The sequence below is a fragment of the Diceros bicornis genome, chromosome 4 (genome assembly GCF_020826845.1).
Source record: "Diceros bicornis minor isolate mBicDic1 chromosome 4, mDicBic1.mat.cur, whole genome shotgun sequence".
Taxonomy (NCBI): Eukaryota; Metazoa; Chordata; class Mammalia; order Perissodactyla; family Rhinocerotidae; genus Diceros; species Diceros bicornis.
This window is the reverse complement of record NC_080743.1, coordinates 84161829-84188894: the sequence shown is the minus strand read 5'-3', so window position 1 is coordinate 84188894 and position 27066 is coordinate 84161829. Positions and strand designations below refer to the sequence as shown.

General features: G+C 44.9%; 2 protein-coding genes across 2 annotated transcripts in view; one reads left to right on the top strand and one right to left on the bottom strand.

Annotated features, from left to right (window-relative positions):
- LAMC2 (laminin subunit gamma 2) overlaps positions 1-5253 on the top strand; it is a 51219-nt gene extending 45966 nt beyond the window's left edge. The window contains exons 21-24 of the mRNA XM_058539904.1: positions 295-494; positions 2118-2276; positions 2370-2469; positions 4925-5253. Of these exons, the coding sequence (XP_058395887.1) occupies positions 295-494; positions 2118-2276; positions 2370-2469; positions 4925-5178 (713 nt within the window). The 3' untranslated portion in view covers positions 5179-5253. The remainder of the gene's footprint in view (positions 1-294; positions 495-2117; positions 2277-2369; positions 2470-4924) is intronic.
- A 7936-nt stretch (positions 5254-13189) lies between these two features.
- The window catches only part of NMNAT2 (nicotinamide nucleotide adenylyltransferase 2), a 148472-nt gene continuing 134595 nt past the window's right edge, over positions 13190-27066 (bottom strand). Inside the window, exons 9-11 of the mRNA XM_058539905.1 lie at positions 16143-16244; positions 15935-16002; positions 13190-13770 (exon numbers count right to left, since the gene is read on the bottom strand). Coding sequence (XP_058395888.1) covers positions 13668-13770; positions 15935-16002; positions 16143-16244 — 273 coding nt within the window. The 3' untranslated portion in view covers positions 13190-13667. The remainder of the gene's footprint in view (positions 13771-15934; positions 16003-16142; positions 16245-27066) is intronic.

Here is a 27066-nt window from a genome sequence, read left to right as displayed (position 1 = left end):
TAAAACTCTTGTAGTGGTGGGGACCCAGGGCACGCTGATTTTCAATTTCTCTAAGCAAAGAACTAATTATCGCCTGTTCAGTGCCTCCATTGAGATGCTTTCTCCTGGATAAGAAAGCAATAACAGCCACAACTTCCCACACTCTCATGCCCAGGCAGTAACAACACTCTTACCAGAATTTTTCTTAAATATTTCGGCCCCTTTCATCTTCATTTGTCAGTTAGTTCTATAAGTCAGTTAGTTCTATAAGTTAGTTTTCATCTTCATGGCAACATTTGCTTATCTTCATTTCAGAGTTTGACCTGCAGGTCGGAGATAGAAAAACAGAAGCTGAAGAGGCCATGAAGAGACTCCCCTACATCAGCCAGAAGGTTGCAGATGCCAGTGACAAGACCAAGCGAGCAGAAGTAGCCCTGGGCAGTGCTGCTGCCGACGCCCAGAGGGCAAAGAATGCAGCCAAGGAGGCCCTGGAGATCTCTGGCAAGATAGAACAGGTAAAGCGTAATCGCGGTGCAGGTTGGCATGAGCAGCCCCAAATGCAAGGGTAGTGTGGAAGGAAAGAACATCGGGCCCATTTTGACCCCGAGGGCTCAGAGTCCTGTTGTGGTCCATGACAGCCCCAGATCCACCTAGGCGCCCTTTTTGTTGATTGATTCACAGGGCTGTCATTGACTGAGTACTAGAGCCCCCCATTTTCAGCTCCCTTTTCGGACAATACCATAAGAAGAACCATCCGAGACTGTTTTTATGTCGATTGTTGTATTCGTTTCCTAGAGCTGCTCTAACGAAGTACCAGAAACTTCTTGTCTCTGGGGGCTAGAAGTCTGAAATCAAGGTGTCAGCAGAGCCATGCTCCCTCTGAGACTCTGGGTAGAAACCTTCCTTGCCTCTTCCTAGCTTCCGGTGGTGGCTGTCAATCCTTAGTGTTCCTTAGTTTGCAGCAGCATCTCTCCAATCTCTGCCTCTGTCATCACATGGGGTTCTTCTCCCTGGGTGTCTCCAACTCTTCTAAGGACACTGATCATATTGGATTAGAGGTCCACTCTACTCCAAAATGACCTTAAGTAATTACATCTGCAACAACCTTGTTTCCAAATAAGGTCACATTCTGAGGTGCTGGGGAGTTACAACTTCAACATAACTTTTTGGGGGACATAATTCAACCTGTAACAGCTATCATCAATGTTTGATTCAAGACTGTGAAATTCTGGAATTCTAGATGCCTTGTTCCTCTCTGCGTTCTATGTCTAAGCTCTAGTTATTCATTATTCTCTTTCTTTCCATTGTGTGCCAGCACTGTGCTTGGTGCTGGGGATATGGAGATGAGAAAACCCAGTCCTTCTCCTCAAGGAGCAGTCAGTGTAATGGGGAGAGACAGACAAGGTACACTCACAACTCATGTGTTAAATGCTACAGTAGCAGGAGTGCTTCTCAGTTGGAAGAGAGCTTCTTAGTTCTTATTTAAGCATGACTTCTAGAAGACTTATGCAACTCTAGAAAGCCCAGAGGGAATTCTTGGTATCTGGACTGTTTGGCCTCTCTCTTGGACCACTTGGTAACTTGCAAAAATAATTTCTAATTTTAAGTCCCTTAGTATAGAAACCAATTTCATGTGCCTCTCTTTATACACTTCTAGCACAGAGATACCTGCAATTTGATGCTTATTAATAGCTTATTGATAAAGATATTAATAGACTTTCTTTTAATAAAAACAAAACTCAAAGCCGTAGCCTATTCATTCTCTGCACCCCAAAATCAACTGCCTTGGGGATCCTAGTAAAGTCATTCAAAAGTCTGTGGCAGCAAAAAAATATGACAAAAAGTGATGTGGGTTTCTCACCCTCCGGTTTTCCCATCTGGTTCCTATTGCATTCACCATTTGATGAGCATTGACCAGTGTTGCACTGCTGACCCCCGTAGTTCCTAGAGACATACCCCAAAATTGGCTTGTTGGAGACAGAGCTTGGGGAAGGGTGTGTCCCCAAGTCTGACTCTCTCGTTGTTCATCTAACTTACTCCATCAGGGCCTGGCTGCAGCTGTATTTTTTCTGCAACTGTCTGTTTTTGTGCCTCACCCCTATCTCTCCTTCCGTCCCTGGCTCCTTTTCTTCTCCCAGGAGATAGGGAGTCTGAACTTGGAAGCCAATGTGACAGCAGATGGAGCCTTGGCCATGGAGAAGGGGCTGGCCACTGTGAAGAGTGAGATGAGGGAAGTGGAAGGAGAGCTGGCAAGGAAGGAGCAGGAGTTTGACATGGATACGGACGCAGTGCAGATGGTGAGTTCCCGTTGCTTACCTCAGGAGAGCCCTTTAAACTTGCCCATATGGGAAACACCCTTTCGAGACTGGTTTGTATTTATTTTTCCTCAGGTAATTACAGAAGCCCGAAGAGTTGATAACAGAGCCAAGAATGCTGGAGTTATGATCCAAGACACACTCAACGCATTGGACGGAATCCTACACCTAATAGGTATGTGGGGTATCTACAACCTTCCAGCCCTGTGGTCCAGGGCTTCTCCCCAGAGGACTAACTAGACTGAGCCCTGATGAGTGGGAGTCTCAACTTTCTTTAAGGGTTTCAGAAATTTGCTTTGTTTCCAGGCCCATTTACTTTGAGCAAATTACTTTACATTTTCTGGACTCTATTTTGTCATCTTTAAGATGGGACACTGAGCACCTATTGCCCTTGAAGGTGAAAGTCTGTAGGTCAAAGAGCAGGGTGTGTTTAGGGAAGGTGTATTGAGGCTCACAGAGGTTAATTATGTCCTGCAGATCACATAGTAAATTGTAGAGTCGGGATTCAAACTCACAGCTTAAAGAGAAGACTGGATAGCTTGACAGTCCTGCTAAGGATTCTGGCCTTGATCCTGAGAAGCTAGCGGACAATTTTAGGAAGAGGAATATCATCATCACTGTATATTTCAGAAAGGTCAGCAGGGCGGCTGAGTGGAGGAGAGCTTGAAGGTGGTTTAGACAAAAGGCTGGGTGAGACCACTTAGGAGATTGTTGAAATAATTGGGGAGAAAGGTGACGGAGCTTGCTCTGAGGCAGTAGAAGTGGTGAGGACGAAGATTCTCCCAGTCTGTGAAGTCTAGAATCACTTGCCGATTCTGCTGTTTGTCCCTCCCCAAACCACAGTTGTACCTTGCTGTAACCAGTTGTGGAAGACTGAGCTGTCTGGTAGATAACCCAGACGAAACATAAGGAATCAGGTCCATGAGATACTGCAAAATTTTAGGATAAAATGGATTTGATGGCACAGTGTGGCAATGCCTTAGATTTCCCTACATAATTTCTCCCAAAAGAAAGCTGATTTGAATTAAAATTCTGGATTTAGGTAGAACTAATATCAAACCCTCAGTTGGCCTGTTTTATCAAGTTTGAACTGCAGCAGTTATGGAACTAGGGATTCGGTCATAGATTCCAGCAACATTCAGGAAAAGGCTTGGTTCTACTATTTCAGTTCATTACAACAATTTTAAAACCTGATTTTTCTGTGGAGTATCATCACCCTGAGAGACCTGTATGTCGGTGTTGTTGTACTAACAGGTCTGCTGTGTGATCCAGAGAGCCCCAAAGAGTAAAATACTCTCTAAGGGTAAAAAACACTCCTTAGCAGAGATTTTAGCGGCTCTGTTTAGTGTTCTGAAACAGGTAATGAGCTAAGAGGGCCTCTAAGGAGAAAATGAGCGAGTGGTGGGTGGGAACTATTAAACATTTACTGTGTGTCAGGCACTAGGCCAGGTGTTTTCATGGGTGTAATATCGTTTCAGTATTTTAAAGGTCCTATGAGGCGAGTTTTATTATTTTTATTATTTTATTTCACAGAGGAGTAAGTTGAGGCTCAGAGAGGTTAATAATGTCCTGCAGATCACACAGTCAGTTGTGGAGGCAGGATTCAAACTGAGGTCTCTTTGCCTCCAATGCTCCTGCTGTTTTGCGTAGCTCATGCTGCCTCCCCTGGAAATGGTTATTTTATCCCCAAGCTAATTTAGCTTTCTCTGCATGTCACTGAACCCTAAATTCTTGAATTCTCCCCTGCTCCAGGTGCAGGACTGATCCATTGGATCAACATTTTTGTTTTGGCGTTGTTTCTGTTCTATTTGCTCTCTCGAGTCCTGGAACAACAACAGTTTAATCCCTCTAGGTATAATAAACTCATGCAGGCCAGTATTATCACTGCAGCTTAGATATGTGAGGCAACCTGACCTTGAGTTTGAATAGACCAAGGGCAGCCCAAACCTATTCAAACCGCACAGGTCTGGCCACGTGGCCTTCATGTTGACGTTGGTTTTAGATTGTTTATGGGTAAAACATACTTGAACAAATGTGACTACATTTCATATTGGACATAAATTAGTGTCTAGCCAGACTCCCACTATTTCAGGCCAGAATGATGTCTTACATCATTTCCTAACAGCTGGAATCCATCCCCCAAATAGCAGAGCATACCTTGGCCTCTATAAACCATGAAACCCAGCCAGTTTCTAAAGGTCTTCTGATGGAAAATAACAAGATATTTCCTAAGGGTGGTTCAGAAAGCACAATTTGGAGTTGATTCTGATCTAGGGTGAGCTGTGTTGGGCAGACACCTTGGACAGTGCTCAGTCCCCTATGACCCTCATCTATTCAGAGCATGAACTGTTGACCCTGACGTGAAAGGAGAAATCCAAGCTTCATATTGCTTAACTATAGAGCTCAGAGGCTTGAACTGGGCTGTTCAAAATTCAGTAATTAGGTTAGAGCTCTCAGAAATTTTTCTATATTATTTCTAATTTAAAATAAGCCTTTTGAATGCGTGGCATACTATTTGCTCTGGACAGGTGGAAACAGGAATTAATTAAGAGTACACAGGGTTCACATGTGTTCAAGGAGATCTAACCATAGCTCTTCTGTATTAATTCCTTTCTCCTTCCCTAAAATAGACCAGCCTGGCAGTGTGGATGAAGAGGGGCTGATCTTATTGGAGCAGAAGCTTTTCCGAGCCAAGACCCAGATCAACAGCCAGCTGCGGCCCTTGATGTCAGAGCTGGAAGAAAGGGCACGTCGGCAGAGGGGCCACCTCCTTTTGCTGGAGACAAGCATAGATGGGATTCTGGCTGATGTGAAGAACCTGGAGAACATCAGGGACAACCTGCCCCCAGGCTGCTACAATACTCAGGCTCTTGAGCAACAGTGAAGCTGCCACAGAGATTTCTCAACTGAGGTTCTTGGGATTCAGACCTCAGGGCTCAGGAGCCCTCATGTGGGTGGGGTGGGATGGGGACATTTGAACATGTTGAATGGGCGTGCTCAGGCCAACTGAACCTGATCCCGTCCTTGAGACCTTGGCCAGATAAATGTCTTGTTGCACCAGTGTGATACTGTTTGATTCCTGGTGCTGGGCAGTGAGGCCAATAGCATTGAGTGTGAGACTCATCAAGGGCCTGGACCCCAAAGGGTAGACTGGATGGAAGGACAAACTGCACAGGCAGAGGTTTGCCTCAGAATAGTCGCAAACTGAGTCCTGGAGTATGGACAAGTGCTGCTGGGTTATAGTCAGCTTATTCTCTGAGTAATGTGATGAAAGGAGAATTTCTTGACTTTGTCCACCCATAAAATTCTTCCTAATGTCAGAACAGAGAGTGAAGTCCAGTCATACTGTGGCCAGTAAAATACCAGTGCCTCGTAGTGTCCAGTGCAAGCTTCTTGTGGACCAGAGTTCCTCCCACTTACCATCTAGTTCGTAAACATGTACGCCACTTTCAAGCTGGAAGAAGTGAGTGGTGATGGAGTGAGGCGCTGTAAGGCTGACCCATTTGGAACAATGGTGCCGGTCATGCCCTGCCACTTTTGAGTTCTTCTGGGCCTGAGAGCGACATTCTTTCTCCTGGTGATGTCATGGCAACTTAGAGACTACATTTTTATTAAAGCATTTCCTACCATCAAAGCAAACATTGGGAAGGTATTTACTTTTGGGTTTCAAAGTGATAGAAAAATGTAACTTGGACATTGAAAGAAGTGAAATTATCTAGAAGATTTATTAGTCCTAATTCAATCCCACTTTACAAACATTAAAAATTATATGCATCTATGTGTTTTATTTTATTCTCTCTCTCTCTTCTTATAGCAGAAAATGTTCCTACTCACACTTGAGCTAGATAGAATCCATCCATCCTTCCATCCATCCATCCGTCCTTACACCATATATTTATTGAGTGCCTACTGTGTGCCAGGGGCTGGGGTACAGTGGTGACATGGTCTTTGCCCTCATAGAATTGATTGTCTAGTGAGGAAGACAAACATTAAAAAAATAAATTTAAACTTACAAGTCTTGCTCATCACAAGTGGTATTTATTGCAATAACCCCCTGGTTTGCAACCTCTTTTCTCAACAGAACATATGTTGCAAGACGCTCCCATGGGGGCACTTGGGTTTTTGGCAAAGCTGAGATGGCTCTGGGTTGTGCACAGTTCTTTGCATTCCAGCTGTCACTCCGCCCCTTTCCACAACTGATTGCAGCAGACTCTTGAGTCATGATAACACTAGTGGGAATTGCTGGAAAAACCAGAGGCACTTTCACTTCAGCTCGGAAAACTTTGGTGCTGCCTCACCTCTCTATTTCCTTGGCTTTTCATGGATGTGTTTTTAAATAAAAAACAGTTCTTAGATGCTTGTGGTCAGTTTCTAATTTATTAAACTCTAAGCTTAAGTGGAGGTACCAAAACAATGGAAACTGAAATTCCACAGAAAAAGCAATGAGTCCTAGAGTTAGCATCTTTAATTCCTTTTTCTGAGCATCTTGTTTTGCCCTTTCCAACCATGGGAGCACTTTACGAGATTTAACTGGTGTTGTCTTTTGAGTGTGAAGAAGTATTTATTTCTGGAACAACCCGAGCAGGCTGGGGGTTATAATTAATATTTTTGTCCATTTTCATCAGCTATAAAATAAAGGTAAAATCAATAATTTGTGGTATTGTCATGCTTTTTAATAAGTTAAAATTTAATAAATTAAGAGCCTGAATTGACCATCTACCCAAGTGGCTGGGTTCTGTCCACTTTGGCCCGTCCGAATCCTGACAGGTCTGATTACTTTGCTTTATCTTCTGTGGAGGTGAATGTATAATCCTGTCTTGGAGTACTCAGTCATGAAGCTTACAAATCTCTCTCTGTAATTAACAACTAGTGCCCAGAAAATGTATGCGTATTAATTCCATTAGGTTAACTGCTATATCACATTGACCTAAAAATGTGCATAACTCAAACACAATAGACTTTTTCTTCTTGTTTCCATAACAGACTAGATGGGGAGAAAGTTGGCAGAGTGGCCCTCCTCCTAGACATTCCAGAGGCCCTGCCATTTACAATATGTGACCTCTAAGGTTGCCCTGGGGGATCATCTCCATTCCAATGGATGGGAAGGGAAAAAGACAAGGAGGAGGGATACACACAGAAGGTTGGTGTAGGCCAGGCTTAGGAAGGGCTGCACGTCACTTTCTCTCACATTCCATGGTCTATAACCCAGAATTATGACCACATCCAACTTGCAAGGGGTCTGGGAAATATAGTCCCTTGGTAGGAAGCCACTTCTCAGTGACGATTCTACACCATGAAAGGAGAGAATGCGTTGTTAGTGATTGTCTCTGCCGAGTACACGATTAGACAGTGCATATTCTAGGGAACTTGGTGAGGGATCCCATTAATTAATATCCAACGTACATTTGGTCATAGAAGGATTTCTCAATGGGATAGATGTTAAGCAAGTCGTGAGAATGTCTTGCCTGACAAATGGGAGATGAGCCCTGAGTAGAGATGGGGAATGGAAAAGTGATTTGTGCAACTCCCTTGGCATAGAAATGATTCCCTCATTTCTGACAACCTGACAAACTGTTCCTGAGAGAAGGGGCATGTGGCTTGGAGCCAGCCTACCCAGGACCTAGCCTCTGTTACCATTCTTGACCTGACTCTGCCAAGTAAAGTGAACTTTCCTTCCAATTTCTCATCAGTATTTATAATTTGTAGTGAAAACTTTCTTATACTTCTCCTCCAAGAGTTTTCTGATTAATTGTGCTGCTGGTAGGCTATTACACATTTCGTCATTTACTTTGACTCACAGGGATTTCTGTTTGGAGAAAGGGCTAGAAATGAAACTGCCCATAGACTGTAACTTAGCAGATGTATTTCTGATCTTATCTCAGGATGTGGCTTCTTTTCAGTCCTCTTGGAAGTCTAGAGAAAAGGGTAAGAAGATACTCAGTAACGTCCAATGTTTGGAACAAGTCTCAAGGACCAGGAGTATGTTTATCATGTCTTCTTTTAATGTTTTGCATGGTCATGGGGATGTTATGGATTCTTGCTGTGGTTCAATTTTCCCACCTGGAAAGCATAGATTAGAATGTCTCTGCATTGTTTATATTATTGGCTACACGGTACTTCCTAGGAAATTCCAAGATCTGAAGCTTACTTATGGGTTGTAAGGGAAGAAATGTGTATGTACATGTATGTTAATTCGTACTTAGTATATATATTTTGTAAGTTAGCAAATTAAGCCAGTGTTTATATCCAATTGTAAACAAGCTTTCATCATTATGCACTCCCAGGACAGAGAAAAAAGTGTTTAGCTTTGTGACCAAAATAGCAAACATAAATACAAGTAATCAATTTACAAGGCATATCAAGCATCATTATGACGTGACCCCAAAGCCACGTGGATACACACAAAGCTGGCTAATCTCAAGCTTAAACAAAAAAAAATACAAGGACAAAAATGATTGTTTAAAAAAACACAACTACACTGACAAGTAGCTAAGCCTTACATGAGCTGGCCTAACAGGGAATTGCTATTTCACCTTCTGAATCACGACTGATATTAGCTAATGACAATCACTGTTTAGACCTAAACCCATACATAATGTATGTCACAAGTGAAAATGAAATAAGAATTAATAGTCACAGCAGGATTAGCCAATTAACAAATATTCATTTTCTGCTTGTTTACATTGCCAAAACAAATTGTGAGTTTAATAATTTCTGTTTTAAGATCTTTCATGCCAAAAGTAAGTTATTCAAGTTTTTAATTTTCACAAATATATTTTTATTTCATAAAGAACTAATTTCATTAAGGAGCCAAAGCTAATCACAACCAGACTATGCAGATTAGGTAGGATGTAAGATTTGATTTTTTTTGAAACTGAGAAAACTTAGTTATAATTCACAAATTTGCTGATTATTCTTCCCTGCTTATAATCCTTGCGTGTGACTGTATATACTTGTGTATTTCACGTGTGGCATCAGCTAAACCAGGCAGAATATCTCCTGCTGTAAGAACATTTTTATTACTGCTGGCTCCTGTCAAATAAGATTATGAAGAAACAGCGATTAATTCTGCAACTCACAGAGAAGATTCTAGACCAAGACATGAGACTCTAGTAGCATTGTCTTGTTTATTAACATCATTGAAACATTTTGCTGATAAAACTTTTGTCCGTAACTATTCTAGCAACAAAATTTTTCTCAAAATATTTCACTGTGAAATGGTGCTGCAACTTGAATGTAGTTTTTATCAATGAATTGAATTCCATAAAGCAAATCTAACTCTTAAAATGGCAGATTCAGTGACCAAAAAGTGATTCCAAAAAAGCTTCCTCCTCCCCATGCCAATCCTGAGACCACTTGGATCAAGCTGAGTTCCAGACCCTGGGCCTAGACTGAAGGAGAAGAGAAAGAATGTAACTCATTCCTAACTTACTAGAACAGGCTACTAGGACACTCAACACTTACGCGACAAAGAAACCACATGAACAGGTGAGTTTACTGGGCAGCTATAGGAAGGTGCAGCCTGGACGAATCTGACGGAGCATATTCATCATCATTATCACAATGCTATTCCTAAGGTGTCCTAATTGGATGAGCTACAAAAATCAGTTTCTGTTTGCCTCCTTCCCATCTCACCTGTTGGCCTTCCTGCAGAAGCCTTGGGAGAGATCCTGAGCTTTTCATATTCTACTGATATATTTTTGCATTACTGTTTTGATAAATAAAATATAACATGCTTCTCTCTCTTAGTCCCCTAAAGTGTGTGTGTATCAGCCTGGGAGAGTAGATTTGGGTAGTTGAAATACAAGTCGTTTCTCCCTGTGATTCTCTGCCTTTTGCTGAAGGTTGATTATTGAGTCTCACTTTCTACTTAATTAGAACAGCAAGTTCTTTTGTTCTTTCTGAGAAGCTGGAGCATGAGATTAGAGAACAGTGCGGAAAGGTTGGCCAAGCTGAGACAGGAAGAACAGCGTCTCTAGAAGCTCTAGCTCTGGGTTTCAGGCACTTCAGTAAGAGACTTTCCTCCCTTGTTCCTATGTACATTCAAGGAAATGAAAGCAAGAAGTCCCCAGATGCTGCCTGGGGTTGGGGGGGGGGTGGCAAATGAGGTACCAGCTAGCAGCACAGACCCCCCAGAGGGCCATTCCTTGAGGAAAGATTCATTGACACAAAGGGTTCCCCTCCTGCCTCTTCTTACTCATATCAGTCACTTTCAGAGAAATGGGAGGACCATTTTTTATTGGTAGGCAGGAAATGAGGCTCCAGACCCCTCTTGACATGCTCATTCCAGCCCATGCCTTTCTCACAATCTCTGAGCCATGCCAGCCTTGGGTTGGCCTTTTTAGGAAGGAGCAGGACCCCAGAGGGGACATCAGGGCCTAGAGGTCATCCTGTTGGCACCTGGGGTACTACTTCCAACTCTGAATCATCTTTCTGATGTTGGCCTTGGCTGGGTCACAGCCATAATGTCCTGCCCTGGACTGAGAGAGAGGCTCTGACCTCTCCCTAGCAAATGAAGAATGGGGCAGGCAGGGGAATGGACAGTTCTACCCAAAAGGGGATTCTCTCTTCCTTGTATTAAATGAAAGCTATTTTAACATGACCCCTGTGATACACCAAGATAAGATCTGCCCCATTTCATTCCTAGAAGTCTACTTCTGCTATTGCCCTGTTCTTTTCCTTAGCTTATCTCACTCTCCCCTCCCATGTGCCTTCCAGCTCCCATGTTGCATGCATAGAACCAGCCCACTTCCCTGTCATGGGTTGTGGACTAAACGGGGCTTGACCACAGAGTCCAGCAGAGTAACAGAGTGGACAAAAGAGACAAAAGATATATGGTCTTTCTTGGACATGCTCACATGGATCCTCATAATAAATTCTATCCATAAACTTCATAACCTTGAAAACGCTGTTCCTCCAAGGAATCCAGCTTGCTGTTTTCCTTCCTTTCATTTCCTGGCTGTTTTGCCTAGACAAAGGCTCTTCTGTCTTTCTCGTTCCAGCACCAGTGTCATCCTGAGCAATTTCTGGGTCTTTATTAGCCTTCCACAAAGCAATCCTTTCTTGGATTCAGAGGGTCACTTTCCAGGATGTCCTCCAAGCTGTTCAGATCTCTTGATTTCTAAGGAAACCTAGCTATGGCCTTCCTCACCATCACATCCTCCCCCAGGCCTGGCATACACAATGCCATATATAGGGACACCTGGGATAGACATAATTTAAGAGAAAGGTGCCAGGTAGAGACTGAAAACCACATGTTACTTGGTCAGTGTCATGGGGAACTGGAGGAGCAGAGATCATGTGGTGTGATGACCTAAGGGTCAGGGAGACAATATCCTTTTACCAGGCTCTACACTTGCTATGTGACCTTGGACCAGCCATTTAATCCAGTGGACCTCTGCTCCCTCATCTTTTAAAGGAGAATGTTGGATCAACTAATCTCTGTGGTTTTTTTCATTCATGATTCCATGATCCTTAGCCAAACACTGAGACCCAAGAATAGGATCTTCCTTCCCTCCTCTGGAGGTGATTTCCATAACCCAAGAGGAATAATACCCTCCTGGATACCACTCAACCATATTCTTCTGTTGAATCCAGTTCCTTTTCTTGGAGGTTACTGAAGGAGGTTGCAGACGTGAAATGTGTGGTGAAGAACGTTGTCCCTGGTGTCTGATCGCACCCAACCCCTCCCGGGCCATAGCTGGAAGTACTAGATTTTGATAAAATTATCCTGCTGCTTGGGGACCGTTCCTCAAAGACAACCAGAAACCCAAGAGCCAGAGACCAGATGAGAGACACAGAGCAAAAGAGGCTAATTTCCTTTGGCTCTCCAAGCAGGACATGAATGAGGCAGCCTGAACAACTAGAACAGGGTCTGTCAAAACTGTTTCTGGGGGCAGCAGAGGAAGGTGGGAAATTAGGGAGAAGAGGAATAAAACAGTTTAATGGCTCTTGATGCCCTTCATGATCTGTGTTCTGTGAACCCATTCCCCTACCAGGCAGACTTCCTCAGGCGATGACTTGTTGCTGGGCTCTGCAGGAGACGTGACCAGCCCCAGAAACAAGGCCAAGGCACTGCTTCTCAGGAAGGAATTGACCTCAAGCACTGCCTGTGTTGCAGCTAGAGTGGCTAAGAGTCAGTATTTCCCGTCAGGGCAACAAATTGCTTTCTCCTAGGTCATCCTGGACTTACATTATGACAGAGACATTTCTCAACCAAACGGGCAATAAATAATTCCAATTAGCAAAGGTTTCTAGGGTTGAGTAAATTCCTAGCATGTTTTATTTAAGAAATGACTGCATTATTAGGATTTGGCCTTGCATACGTGATTCTTCTCAGATGCAGGAATGTGGCTAAGTATGGCCTTGATGGTGTAGCACGTAAGGGCTTTGATGGTGATCTGATGTTCCCTTGGAAATGCCCTCAGCTGGCAGGGAACCCACACTCTGCCATCAGTCAGAGCCCAAACAAGTAACTGTACAGATGCCACCAGAAAATGAGGCTGGACTGGTTCTGTGTGATATTAGGCCCCCGGGGGATTAGGAAAATGGTCTTCTGAAACTGAGGAAAATGGACTCAAATTCTTCTGAGGAACCCTACTATTCCCAGACTTGCATCCCAGGTTTCAGAAAGTCTCACTCCTGACCCCAAACTGCTGCTGTTGCTGCTGCCGTGTGTGTGTGTGTGTGTGTGTGTGTGTGTGTGTGTGTGTGTGTGTGTGAGTGAGTGGGTAGATGGGTGGGGGGTGTCGGGAAAGCGGAGGTGGCTCGGCCTTCTTTACTGGGTGTGGCCTTCACACACTGACCAAGTGCTGAGGCTGGCTACGGTATCCTATCAAAAGGAAAGTAATCCCACAGGAATGCATCAAGACTACAAACATAAAGAATCACGGACACTGATTTCATCCAAGTTCTATGAGGAATGAACAACAACAACAAAAAACAAAAAACAAAGAAAGAAAAATAGCCCTTCGTGGTAAAGGGCATGCTGGGAAGGCGAGAGCCAGAGCCGCCTCCCCAGAGCATGCTGGGAGGATGGGCACCAGAGCCGCTCTCTAGAGCATGCTGGGAGACGGACACCAGCACATCTCCAAGGATTGCACTTCCCCCAACTCCCACCCTTATCCCCTCACCCACGCTCAACCCGGAGACTAGAGGAAAGTTTGTCCAAAGATGACTGCGGAATAGGGTATGCCTTGGTTCTCTGCAGGTCCCCCACACTGTGGGGGGTTGAGTCAGCAAGTTGGGAGAACAGTCAAGATGAGGAGATGGAGAAACAGAGAGGCAGGAGAGAAACGGGGACTGACAGAGACTGGAGGGGCCAGTGTGTTGGCGGAGGACGAGGGGAGAGTGGAGTAGAGGGCTGTGTGGCCGCTAGCCCGAGGCATTGATGTACAGCTGGCTCTTGAGAATGTAGTCGATGACCGGCTGGGACAGGTAATCCACGACATGGCCGTCTCCATGCTGCAGGGCCAGCCTGGAGGAGAAGAGATGGTAATCAGATGGACATCCTTCCCTGAAGCAAGGCAAGACTGGCCTGCCCACTCTCTTCCAGGGAAAGGGTTTACCCAACACTCCTTTACCAGCCTTTGCTTAGGCCACGTAAATGGTAGCCCCTATTAGGAAAAGCCCTCTTGCCCCTACAATTCCTCCCCCATCCTAGTGACTCCATTTCATCCTGGCTCTGCCACTTCCTAACTGAAAGACCTTGGGCAAGTTATTTAAGTCTATCTGTTCTTCAGTTTTCTCTGTAAAATGAGAGTAATATTTGGGCCTATCTCATTCAGTTACTAAAAGGATTAAATGAGTGATTATGCAAAGCACTTAGAATATAGCCCAAGCACCCTAGGCATTTAAATATAAGTGTTAGCTATTCTTATTTCAATCCTTTGTGTTTCTCTGCACTGTGGTCTCATGAAAATGAATCTCATTGGGGTTCTTATAGCTGACTACTTTCTCTCCTTTCTATTGGAGCCCTGATAGAGAAGAGGTTGTCCTTCTCTGAGGCCCTTCTCACAAGTCCTAGGGGCTGTGGAAGAAGGCACTAACCAGGTACAAAAGGGCTGCAGTGGTACACTTTGCTTTCTGCACAGTTTTGCTCCAACCTTGGTCTGGCTGCTTCCCATTCTCATATGAAGGTCTTGGGAATGTCAGATCTCAAGGAGCTCTTTGTAAAACTTCATATACTCCTCCAGGGGTCTAGATTCTAAAAGGCATTTGAGCCCTGCCCTGTGAGATCGCCCCTATGAGGCAGGCTCACTGCCTTTTCAATGCATCCACTGTCTTGATCTTACAAGCAAGCTAGGTCCCCAAGTGCCGCCCTGCACAGTTTACAGGGAGGCTTCTTGAAAAAGTGGTCTATACCTGTAGTTTCCAAATGCCAATCTCAGCTTCATCAGAATCATCCAGGAAGCAGATCCTTAGGCTCAACCCCCAGAAATTCTGATTCAGTGAGACCGAATGGGACACAGGAATTTGTGCTGTGGTGTAAGTGTTCGTGGTAATTCTATTGTGTAGCCATATTTGGAACCACAACCTCCCGCTCCCCTCACTGGCCGTTGTCATTGGGTTTCTGCCCTAACCTCACAGTTGATGCTACTCTGTCAAGTGTCTACATGATTGCCCTCCAGGGAAGAAGTCCAGTGGACCTTTTCAAGTCCTGGGCTCATTTGATTTCTCTGAAACATGTGAGACAGATGACAATGCTCTCCATTTTTGTACCCTCTCCTGCCTTGGTTCCAGGGCCACCACTGCTGGTGGCTTCTGACTGCTTCTTAGCCTTCTTTAAAGTGCTTAATATTCCCCATAGCCTTCTTCTTGACTCTCCCTGTGAGCTCAGCCGCACTCCTAACTTTAATTTACATTTACATGCTCATGGCTTTCAGTTTTATTACACTTCCTGACCTCTATATTCCATACATCTCACCATTCCACCGGACACTTCCACAAGGGGTTTGCGGTGGAGACTGTTAACTGGCCCCTAGCATCCATTCTTTCCCTCTTCTGTTTAGTAATAGAACCTCCTGAGTTTTAGCTGGGCACATGGCGCCAAGCTATAAGGTCTATTTTCCAGCCTCTCTTGAAGCTAGGTATGGCCACGTGACTGAGGCTGAGCTGGGGGATGCAAGGGGAAGTGATATGTCCAACTTTGGGCCACCTTCTTAAAGGTGAACTCCTTGCCATGGACTTTGCCTTGCCCTTTCTCACTGCTTGAGAACAGTCACTGCTGCAGTTGTAGACCCAGAGACGGAGGCTTCATTTTGAAGAGGCCAGAGATTCAATCTCTTTTGACTTCAGTAAGAGGGAAATAAACATTTGTCTTACTTAAAACTCTGACTACTGGGCGTCCTTTTGTTATGGCAGCTTAGCCTATACATTGACTAATACAGTATTCCATAAGCACTTCAAACTAAAGAGCCCAAAACTAAAAATACCCTCTTTCCCCCTCAAACCAGCTAGCTAATCACCTATCTCCCTTGAAAAATAAGTGATTGGGTACAAATAAATGAGGTCCAAACAGAAGGCTGAACATTGGGCAGCAGATGCCAGCCAATCTAAAGGTCAGCTTGGCCTGAGGAAAGTTGTATGGAAACTTGTAAGCCAGTTTGACCAAGGTCTCTCTGGCCATTTGTCAAACATACCTGCTCTTGGTTGAGCTGACAACAGACATGGGATGGTTGATGTCATCCTTCACCACCATGATGTTGTTCTGGGGATAGAGCAGAGACAGTAGGTTGGCAGCCCCTCACACTAGTCTCCTTTTGCACCCTTACTCTTCCAGCCCCTCCAGGCCTCTCAGAAAAGGCGCCACATCACAGAGCTGCACCAGCAGGGAGATGGAGGACTCACTTTGTATTTGCGGAGTATTGAGGAGTGATTCATGATTCGGTCTGTGTCGGCTGCATCCCGGGGCACCACCACGATCCCAAAGTCCCCAACAATCACCTCCATCTGAAGAAACAGGGAGAGAGAGAGAGTGCATCCTTTGGTGAGACCATGACTCCAAACCCTACGCAGCAACTACTCAGCAGGGTGGAGCTATCCATGTGGTGCCCCAAGCTTTAGCCCTAAACTTGCCTTCTCAGCCCTGCCAGTCAATTCTTTCAAGTAACAACCCATAACAGTGTTAGTGGAATGAGTGGAAACTTTGCCTGGCACGCAGAAGACACTTAATAGATACCTCCAGAATGAACGAATGTGCTCCTGCATGTCTGGGCAAGATCTCTCCAATTCCCGAGGCTCCTGTTGAGTTCATAATGCTGAAGAGTAACATGAATGACACGTAGTCCTTATCTGGTAGACACCCTCGTGATCAACACAGACCCTGTTGCCCAGCAAGCATATCTCAGCCCCTACTTGGACTACCGAGAGGGGCTGGAATGCTCCCCTGGCTCACCCACATCAAAGCTGCTGCGGGACTCAAGGGCAGGGAAGGGCTTCGAATGCATCAGTGTGTGCACAGGCGGCGATAGGAGGAAGATTATTATGGGGCCACTTGGGAGATCAGCCTCTGATAGAAGCTCGCGCCATAATGAGAAATGAAACCTTTTTGTTTAAAAATGTATATATTTTTTCTGATTGTAGACACAATACAAGCTTGGGAAACTCAAAAGAAAAAAAATCAATCACAATCACACAATCCAGATAACCACTGTTAACACAATGTATTTTTGCACAGTGTTTTTCTCTCTACAAATAAGTGTATATATCCACAATTGGATTAAGCTGCAAAATTAATCATTTTACCTGCATTTTTTCATTTAGCATTATATTGTGAGCATTTGTTCGCATCGTTAAAAATTATTTAAAAAATTAAGTTTTAACAACATGTATATTTCATTGTCTGACTGTACTACGATATATTTAACCAATCTTGTATTATAGAAAGTGTACAGTTACTTCTGATTTTTTGCAATTATACATAACACTTTGTTGAAGATCTTTATCCATAAATCTTTTACCACATGTCTGATTATTTCCTTAGGATAAGAAGCAATATAATTGAATGAAAGGATATAAACTGGATATATTTCAAGCTCTTGAGACATATCACCAAGTTGCTTTCTGGAAACTCATGCCGATTTTTATTTTCAAAGATCCTGAAATTTATGGCATTTAATAGACTTGGATCTAGCCTGGGCATATTACTGTTTAGATCTTGCCAATTAAGGATCCCAGATGGGGGGAGAAGGGAGGCGGAGGCAGGTTGCATCTAAGCAGCGCAGCTCATTGAGCAAGACCTGTGCTGGTGGCAAGGGACCTAGGTTTTTCCTCATAATTCTGCAAACAAGCGCCACAAAAACAGACATTATGGAGCACTGTGGCCAGTTCTTTTCTATCAGAAGATTTCTGTACCAGCAGAATTCCACTTCCAAGTCTGACTCATTGATTATGTGTGCGTGTGTGCATGTGTGTGCATGTGTGTGCACGTGGATGCCCTTGGGTATTTCCATTCACCTTTACCCTACTTTTCCCATTCTTACAACTAGAGCTAGAGTTGCCACTGGAACGCTGATCTTGCTGAAATAAAAAGTTGGTTGAAGGTGCCCTAGCAGGGAAGTTGTGGATAGAAGTTAAAGCTAGGTGTAGACTATCAAAGCCCCCACTGGATCACGCCATTTGGAAAATACAGAGCATTACACAACATGCTGCATCTATCTGTGGTGTTCAGATGGGGTAAACTGGCACCAAGTGTTTGTCCTTTAAACCAGGAATGTTAGGGAGGGGCAGGGCAGGGAGTTGGAGGTAGAGCCAGTTCCTCTGCCATAGCTGTTAGAACACTGCACTGAGTTTCACTACTCAGAAGATAACCTAACGGGGCCAGCCCCGTGGCTTAGCGGTTAAGTGCGCGCGCTCTGCTGCTGGCGGCCTGGGTTCGGATCCCGGGTGCGCACTGACGCACCGCTTCTCTGGCCATGCTGAGGCCCCGTCCCACATACAGCAACTAGAAGGATATGCAACTATGACATACAACTATCTACTGGGGCTTTGGGGGAAAAAAATAAATAAATAAAATTATAAATAAAGAATATAACCTAAGGCATTGGTTCTCAAACTTAGCTGCACATTAGAATCACTTGAGGAGCTTTTAAAATTCCCAAAGCCCAACTCACACCCAAGATCAATTAAATCAGAATCTCTGGGAATGGGACCAAGGCATCATCAATAGTTTTTCAAACTCCCCAGGTGATTCCAATATGCAACCAAGCTTGAGAACCAGTGGTCTAAGTGCTGAATTAAAACTCCAGGGAAATTGGTAGGGCAGAGAAAGAGATAGAAAAGAGAAGGGAGGGGAGGGGAGGAGAATCCATTCAAGCTGGTATACATAGAGATTTCTCAACTGTCTGGCTGTATAGATGTTTCAAGATATCTGGTATACATTGCATAATGTAGGATCTGCCTTCAATTTGATGTTGAGACTTTGATGGATGTTTCATATATGGGGGTGTGTGAAATAATGGGCTATTTGAAGTGAGCGTTCTAGTTTAAAGCATGAAAACGATGGCCCAGAATGGCAGTCAGGCCTCATGGGGGAATCGCCCTGTGGATGACATTAGTGCAGCTGCTGCTTTCCACTTAGGAACTAATGATCTGAGCCCCCAATCAATAACAGTGCCAGGCGGCTCAGTGGGTGACAAGCAGATGGAGGCCTTGCTGCTTGAGATGTTTTCCTTTTCCAGAAACAGGTGACAGACTTGCCCCCTGGGAATCACAGATAGGGCGACAGAGAGGAGACACACAGCTTTACCACACCCAAGCGGCATCTCTGCAGGGGTCTGGACCAGAGACCGTAGACTTTTTCTGCTTCTTTGGCCAGACCTAGGGCATGGGCTTAATTTTCATGCTGGTGTTTGTGTGGGTGTGTGTTTGGGCTAGAAGGAGGTGCCCTCGTCCCATGAGTACCCATCTCCCTCCAGGGGCTTAGCTGTCCTTCCTATTCCCACCCCTATACCCTGTTTCTTGTCTTCACCCAGCCCCCAGGACAACACCCTCTCCTGGTTGTCCTCCTACCTCGCCAGTGCTGGTTCTTTCTCGACTCCCTGACCTTGAACCATTGGAATCCCCCAGCCTCAGTCCCAGGACTTCCTTTTTTTTTTCTATCTATACTCACACCCTTAATGATTTCACTCAATTTCAAAGTTTTAAAGACACACTGAAGGCTCCCAAATGAATACCTCCAGCACAGACTTCTCAAACTTCAGACTCATATATCCAGCTTTTCAACATGCCCACTTGGATGGGACATCTCAAACATAAAATGTCCATGATCCCCTGAACCCTCTGACATCAATCATTCAATTCCCCCCGACCCCCAAAAATGCTTTTCCTATAGTGTTTTTCATTTCAGTAAGTGGAAACTCTCTTACAATTGCTCAGGCCAAAGCTTTGGCGTTTTTCCTTGATTCTTCTCTTTCTCTCACGTCCTACAGTCAATGTATAAGGTAACCCAATTGACTCCATCTTCAAAATAAATCCAAGAATCTGCTCATTTTTCACCTCTTTCATCACTTCTATCCTGGTCCAAGCCTCCTTTGGAAGGTTAAATAATGGTCCCCAAAGAACTTGTGAATATAACCTTATATGGCAAAAGAGAGTTTGCAGGTGTGATTAAACTGAGGATCTTGAAATTATCCTGAATAATCTAGCTGGACCCTGATGCAATAATAAGTGTCCTTATAAGATGGAGGCAGAGGGAGATTTAGCACAGAAGAGAGAGGATGATGTGAAGACAGAGTAGAGAGAGATTTAAAGATGCTACACTGTCGGCCTTGAAAACGGAAGAGGGGGCCATGAGCCAAGGAATGCAACAAATGCAGCTCTAGCAGCCGGAAAAGGCAAGGAGACAGATTCTCCCCTAGAGCCTCTGGAAGGAATACTGGCCTTGCCAACAACAATTTTCGCCCAGCAAAACCTATTTTGGACTTCTGGCTTCCAGAAATGTAAGAGAATAAATTTGTGTGGTTTCAAGCCACCAAGTTTGCAGTAACAGAAAACTAATTCACCTCCATCATCTCTCACTTGGATTGCTCTGGTGTCCCTGGTTCTCTCTTGCCTTTTTCAGTCATTTCCCAATAGGCAGATTGATAACGTTAAGTCAAGTTATGTTCTCCTTGGCTCAAAAGCCTTCACTTAAATATCACTTCTCAGTGAGACCGTCTCTGGCCACGCTATTTCAACTTGCATCCCCGTGTGCATAGACCCACACACTCCCACACTCCCACAGTCCCTACCCTCTTCTGTGCTTCATATTCCTCCTTAGCACTTATCTCCACCTAACACGTATATTTTCTTTGTTTAACCCCATTTTTGTCTCTTTCTCTCCTATAAAGGTCAATTCCATGAGTGCAGGGATTTCTGTGTGTTTTGTTTATTGTCATGTGTCCAGGTGAAAGGGACCTGGCACATCATAGATGCTCAGTAGGTGCTGTTGAATAGGTGATTCCTGCAGTCTTCTCTGGGCAGTTATCACTGAGGCGTTAGCTAATACAATCTCCCTGTCTCAGGACGTGGAGGGAAGCCCATCCATGGGATCTCTGGGAGACCCAAGGAAGTGACTCTAAAGATAGACTTTCAGGTCCTTATGACATGCAAGGGTGATCTTACTTTTGCATGTTCCCAAACTTGATCTGATTGGTCAGCAGAATCACCTGGGAGAGCTTTAGAAACAACAACAACAAAAACAACAGATCCCTCAGACTTCACCCCAGGGATTTTGATACAACATGTCTATGATGGGCTGGAGCTTCTCTTTTTGCCAAGCTCCCTAATCCCTCTGATGTGCACCCACCTGTGGGAAATTGTTGCTTTAAATCACATAGGCCTAAGCTGCTAATATTCTGGCTTGGTTTCGGATGAGGTCAAAATGAGATACTGTGGGATGAGTACCTCTGGGGATTCCAGCAAAAGTGAGGACATCCCCCATCTGCCGTGGGGAGTGGGGGCAGTTAGGGCAGACACCTCACCCCAGGAAACAGAAGGTTACTCAGGCTCTCCCTGCCTATGGAGCCTGCAGGAGTGTGTCCAGGTCCCTGGGACGGAGCTCTTGTTCCAGCATGATGGGTCCAACACCTCCTGTGTCTTCATGAAGAGTTCTCTGCAGGTCTTGCCTTGGAGGTAGGGAGTTGGTGAATGAGTGGTCAATGCAGCATAGCTGTCTTAGTTGACAAGTCTCTCTCCTGATGGTGACCAATGTGACCTCACACTGCCACACCACAGTGGGCAGGGCAGGGTACAATCTTCTCCCCCCACAGCAGACAGTGGCTCTCTCAGTTTAGCTCTGGCCTGCGTCATGTCTCAGAGGTGGGGGTCTGGGACATTCATCCTGCTTCAACTTCCTGCTCCTAGGCACAGCTTTGATCATATCTTTTCATCTTCTGGTCAAAGGCTCCCCAGGGGATGCAGGGGTGGAGATGAGGAGAGGAAGTGGGAGGTGGCAGATGCTGCTTCCCCAAATGTGGGGAATCTGAGGGAAGGATATGAGACATGTCGAGGAGGAAGCAACTTGGCCTTGGGAGAGAGAACACTCATGACGATCCAGGCAGCAAATCTCTTGGAAGGAATGTGGAATTATCATCATTCCTCCAGGAGGCTGAATTTCAAGACCTGCCCTGCTGGATATCAGGGATGCTTTGGGTGGGAGGATGTCTGTGGTCTTAGCCAGGCACTTTCCTGGGCACCAGGGACAGAGGGTTGAGCAAGGCAGATATGGCTTCATCTCTTGGATCAATCACTATCTAGTGGGAGACATTAAACAAATGATTAATTATCTTAATTATTTCAACCATATGGCTTTGAAGGATGAGCGGAGGTCATTGGTAGGTGATTAATATCTTGTAGTGGTTAATATCTTATGGGTAACTGGCAAAAATTTGGGCCACATCTCATGGTAGAGGCAAACTATCTGATGGGCTAAACTGTTCCAACCAAGCTGCTCCCAGGTACCCTTTCATTCTGTCATTCAACAAACTTTTATTGAGTATATATGGCAAACTAGGCACTGTCCTGGTGTTGCCAAATAAGACAGGCAAGTTTAGTGTGCTCACAGAGCTTCCCTTCTAGTAGGGTGAGATCATAAACAAATAAATACATAAATAAGAAAACACCAGGTGGAGCTAAGTACAATATTGAATATAAAACAAAATGACTTTTAAGCTAAAACCTAAATGACAAGAAAGTGCCAGACATAGGGTTACCTGGGGGAAGAGCATTCCCAATAAGGCCACAGCTAGTGCAAAGGCCCTGAGGTGTGAAAAACCGTTCAAATAAAGAAACAAGGTGGAACTGGAGCACAGAGAGGTGGGAGAATTAGACAAGGACCAGATCATGATAAAGATGGGATTTCATTCCAGTTGCAAAGACAAGCCACCAGAGTGTTTTAAATAGAGGGCTTGACTTCCATTAGCAAAAGGATCCAATTTATGTTGACTTACCCAGGCAACCTAACTGGTAAGACCCTCTGTAGGATCGTTCTGAAATCAAGGTTCAGAATCCCGACTGTCTCCCCCAAATAGTGCTCTCTTCTCAAGGTACAGTACATGAGTTACTTGGGCCCACTTGTGTTTCTCCTCCAGATGAGGATATTCAGGGATGAACATGGAGGGGAAGACACATTTATTAAGGTACCTGTTATGCACCAGGCACAGTACTAGGAGCTTTATTTATTATTACATTTAACCCTTGCAACAACTATCTTCTGAGACATGTGCCTCAGTTCTCATTTCACAGATGGGGAAACCCAGACTCAGTGAGATATAGTCACTAGTCCAAGTCGCACAGCTAGTAAGTGAATTTCAACCCCCTCTGGTCTGCCTTAAATGTTCTTTCCTCCACATCACGTCTCTTCTAGATCCATTTTTAAGACTCATGTTTTAGTGACTTGAAAATTTTTGGTTTGAAAATATATTCTATCTTATTTTTTCTCCTATCACGAGGCCCAACGTGAGCTGAAGCCTCAGTTCATTGCTCTACATGACCCCCTGGAGTATATAATTTCGTATACTACTTCTGAGTGGGTTAAAAAAGATGCAAGGAGGGAGCACCCAGCAGAAGCAGTCGGTGAGGAGCTCCTGAAACATGCTCCACCCATTTTCATAAAGAATCCTCCACCCTTGTTCTGGCCCCTGCTCCTCTCTGGAGGGAAGGCCAGGCAGAGGCCAGTGTGGTCAGAGTTGAGAAGATGGGAACGCATTTCCAGGATGCTCTCTTAGTGCAAATGAATGAATGATCCTTCAGAGGCGTTTCCCAGAGGAAATCATCCTCACCCCCATTTCCAATTTGACTGGGGGTGTGGGAAGGCAGGGGATTCCAGACTGAAGTCGAAAGCCTGAAAACCAAGCCAATAGTGCCTTTCACACGAGAATCTCCCATAGGCGAGCCTCCTTCCTCAGAGCCTGTAAATTTGGCATCAGGCTTATCAGTGCGGGGGCCTAATCCCTGGGGTGGAAGTGTCCATCGAGCTTCCTGGCTGGGGCTGGACTGTCTGATAAAAACCATCTGAGCCTGAAAAACCAAATGTTTGTCTTTGTTCCATTTGTCCTGGAGCCCTGGGATTTCTTCTGGAGGGGCCAGTGCCCCAGGCTCGCTCTTCCTCTGTTTGTTTTCTTTGGTTGTTTTCCCATAGTTGGTGGATGTAGGAAGCAGTTAGCCCATGGATGGTTGGCTGGAAAAATGTAGGATACAGCCAATTAGAGCCAGCCTGTGGAATGTTGGGCTTTGAGAAGAGCAAAGAGAAAGAAAAAGAAAAGAAGAAAAAACAATTTCCTCGTTGGCCCATGTCTGGTGCCTAATGCTCCACCTTTAGATTTTCACTCCTTTGGGTTAAACATTGACCCTTGCTCATTTAAAACGCAAGTACCCTTTGAGAGCAGCTAATTCATTTAATTATTAAACTTAATGATTTTGCCTACTTGCTCAAAAGTCAAAACCTCCTCAAATAAAGACCAAGATAAACCTTCTACTTCATTCTGCCAGAACCATCTCCCTAGAAGGTCTTGTTTCCACCACTGGGTCTTTTACAGCCTCCTCTCAGCCCAAAAAGCCCTTCTCTTTCCACCCACTTAACCCAATCCTGCCCATCACTCAAAGCCCAGGTCAAGTGCCCTCTCCTCCCTCGCGGCCTGCTATCAATTACATATATCATTCTTCTCCCTCGTCTGTCAGATCTGGATTAGGGATCTGAAGACTTGTGCAAAGTCCAGCTCTGCTATTCAACAGCTACATGATCCTGGACAAGTCACAGTACATGCGAGCCCTGGTTTCTGTGCCTGTGAATGGGAATAGAGATTCCACCTCACAGGAGTGTTCCAGGGGTTCACCGAGATAATCCATGAGAACAACTCAAAGTGTTTACTGTCTGCCTCACCCACTAGAAAGTAAAGTGTACACAGTGGGGAAACTTGTCTATTTTGTTTTCATTCTTCCTCCCTAGAACAGCGTCTGGCACATGGTAGGTACTCAATCAACATTTTAAAATAAATGAATGAATGAATAACAGCCAACATTTATTGAGTGCTTACTAGGTTCAGAAACTCTTCTAAACTTTTTACATGTTTTGTCTCATGTAATATGAAGAACTAATATAATAAAAAGTAAGATATTTTTAGACTGCAAGTGCCTCAAGGGCAAATAACATGCTTATACTCCTACTGGGCGCTCAGTAAGTATTAGTTGAAACATGGATTGAAGGAAACACCTGAATCAGAATTAATTTGCCAGACTGCCTTCTATCATAATATGATGGACAAAGCAGCTGGCAGTATAAGACCTTAGACAAGGGGTTCTTTTGGGGGGAAGGGAGTGTGTATAAAAGTTTCCTGCTTTATAAATCTGTCCATGGCTGACTCTTCAGCCTTTGACCTTGATTTCCCACAGATCCTAGCCCAAGCCTGCATGTTGCATTGGTGCTAGTATCAGGATGCAGCGCAGCAAAGATCAGGTCTCCTGGGGGAGACTAGTTCCCTAACAAAAAATCCGGGAAGGGGTTGGACTAATGGGGCTGGGTCCTGATCTCAAAGGGCTGGTCCAGGAACCCAGATCTTGTCCTTAGGAATCAAGAATGAAAATGCCAACTGGCAGGCCACACAAAGAGCTCTTGTGTAATCCCTGGAGAGAAACGATGAATATGTACGGAATTTTCTGTCCATGGAATGTAAGGGGAAGGGGTGTGTCATTGGTCAGAGGAGGTCAGAATTCACTGTGGGCTAATGGATCTTTGTGCCTAATAGGAAATGCCCAAGGGATGAGTTTGGGTTGGGGTGAGGTTGTCCCTTTAGTTGTGTAATTAGATTTCTGGATGGAGAGCATTGGTTCAGGAATCCAAAGTGAAAGAGCAAGACCGAGTAAGTGGAGAGTTTGTGACTGCGCCGGAAGCGGCCTTGGCAGTCCTGCCGTAGAACAGACTGTCTCAGCTGGTTCCCAGCCTGGGTGGGGCCAATGCTGCTCCACAGCCCCCTTTGAGCGTTCTCTACAGGGGGCGTGGAGAGACTCCTATTTCTCCCCAGACCTGTTTGATCTAGTGGCTTCTCTCCTGCCTTGTTTCTGAGGATTCTGGAGAATATGTGAGAGACTGGAATGCAGAGTCAGGGCCTAGGACTTGTCAAGCTTTGCTCTCCTTCCCACCTCCTGTTCCCAGTCATGGGCAGACTCAGGGCTTTGGGCTTATGGTCACTGAGCAGAGGTCTGCAGCCAACAAGTATTACTTGGGACACCAAGTAATAAAGAGAAATGTGTTCTGATAAAGCGTTGAATGAAAGAATGAAACCTGGTGTAGAAGCAGGGCTCACATACCTCAACGCTGGTAGTCTCACAGTTAGGAAATGAAATCCCTAGAACGGGCCACTTCCAGGCAAACCCCAGATGGTAGAACTTTCTAGCAGAATAAGCAGGGCTTACCCTGTGCCCAGTTTTGAAAGAAAGACCTTCCCTTTCTAGTCCTTGAGACCCAACCTTCCCCAAATAAGGACAGTGGAATAACTCACTGAGTTCCTAACTAGTTTCCTGCTCCCTAGATCTCCCTTTGTGCCCAGCTCCAACTTGATTTCTAGCAGAGAACAAGACCTTTTAGGAGATGAATTTGCAGGGCAGAAAACAGAACATTTTGAAGTCAATGGCTTTAAACTCACTGAAGAGATTTCACTAGATATCCCTAGGAGAGGAGAGAAAATAGGGGAGGTACCTTCAGAATAAAAAGAAGAGGTTCCGCTGTCCGCCCCCCACTCCCACATACTAGATAGAAGCTAGAGATCTGTGACTCCTGCCCCCTCCTCCCTCTCAGACAGCATCCCAGGGGCAAAGCCTCAGAAGAAAGTGGGGCCTGGTGATCAGAGGTGGTGGGGCCCAAGCTGGGCTTCCAGACTCAGCCAGGAGTCCTGTGCCCCAGGTGGGTGTGGAGCAGAGTGCCACCAACTTAAAGGGACCACGAGGACCACAAGAGATGTCTGTGGGGACCCTGGTGAACTGACGTTCATGTTCAGGGTGTACAAGAGCCTCTCAGGGTCTGCTAACTTCCCATCGTCCCTGTAGGATAGAGATTTGAGTTTTAATTTGATTTAAATAAATCAAATGTGATATTTCTGGCACACCTCTGTTGTGGGCTGAGATTCACACTCATTATATAAGGAAACAGCTTCTTGATTCTTTTTATGCCTCTACCTCAGACGCCATGATTCTAAGGACCCCACAGATTGACTGTGGGTTGAATCAGGGGACTAAGCAATTGGCTGGTGGAGCGGGAAGGAAGAGTTTTAGGCTCTAGAAAGCCGTCTGGAGCCAGCCT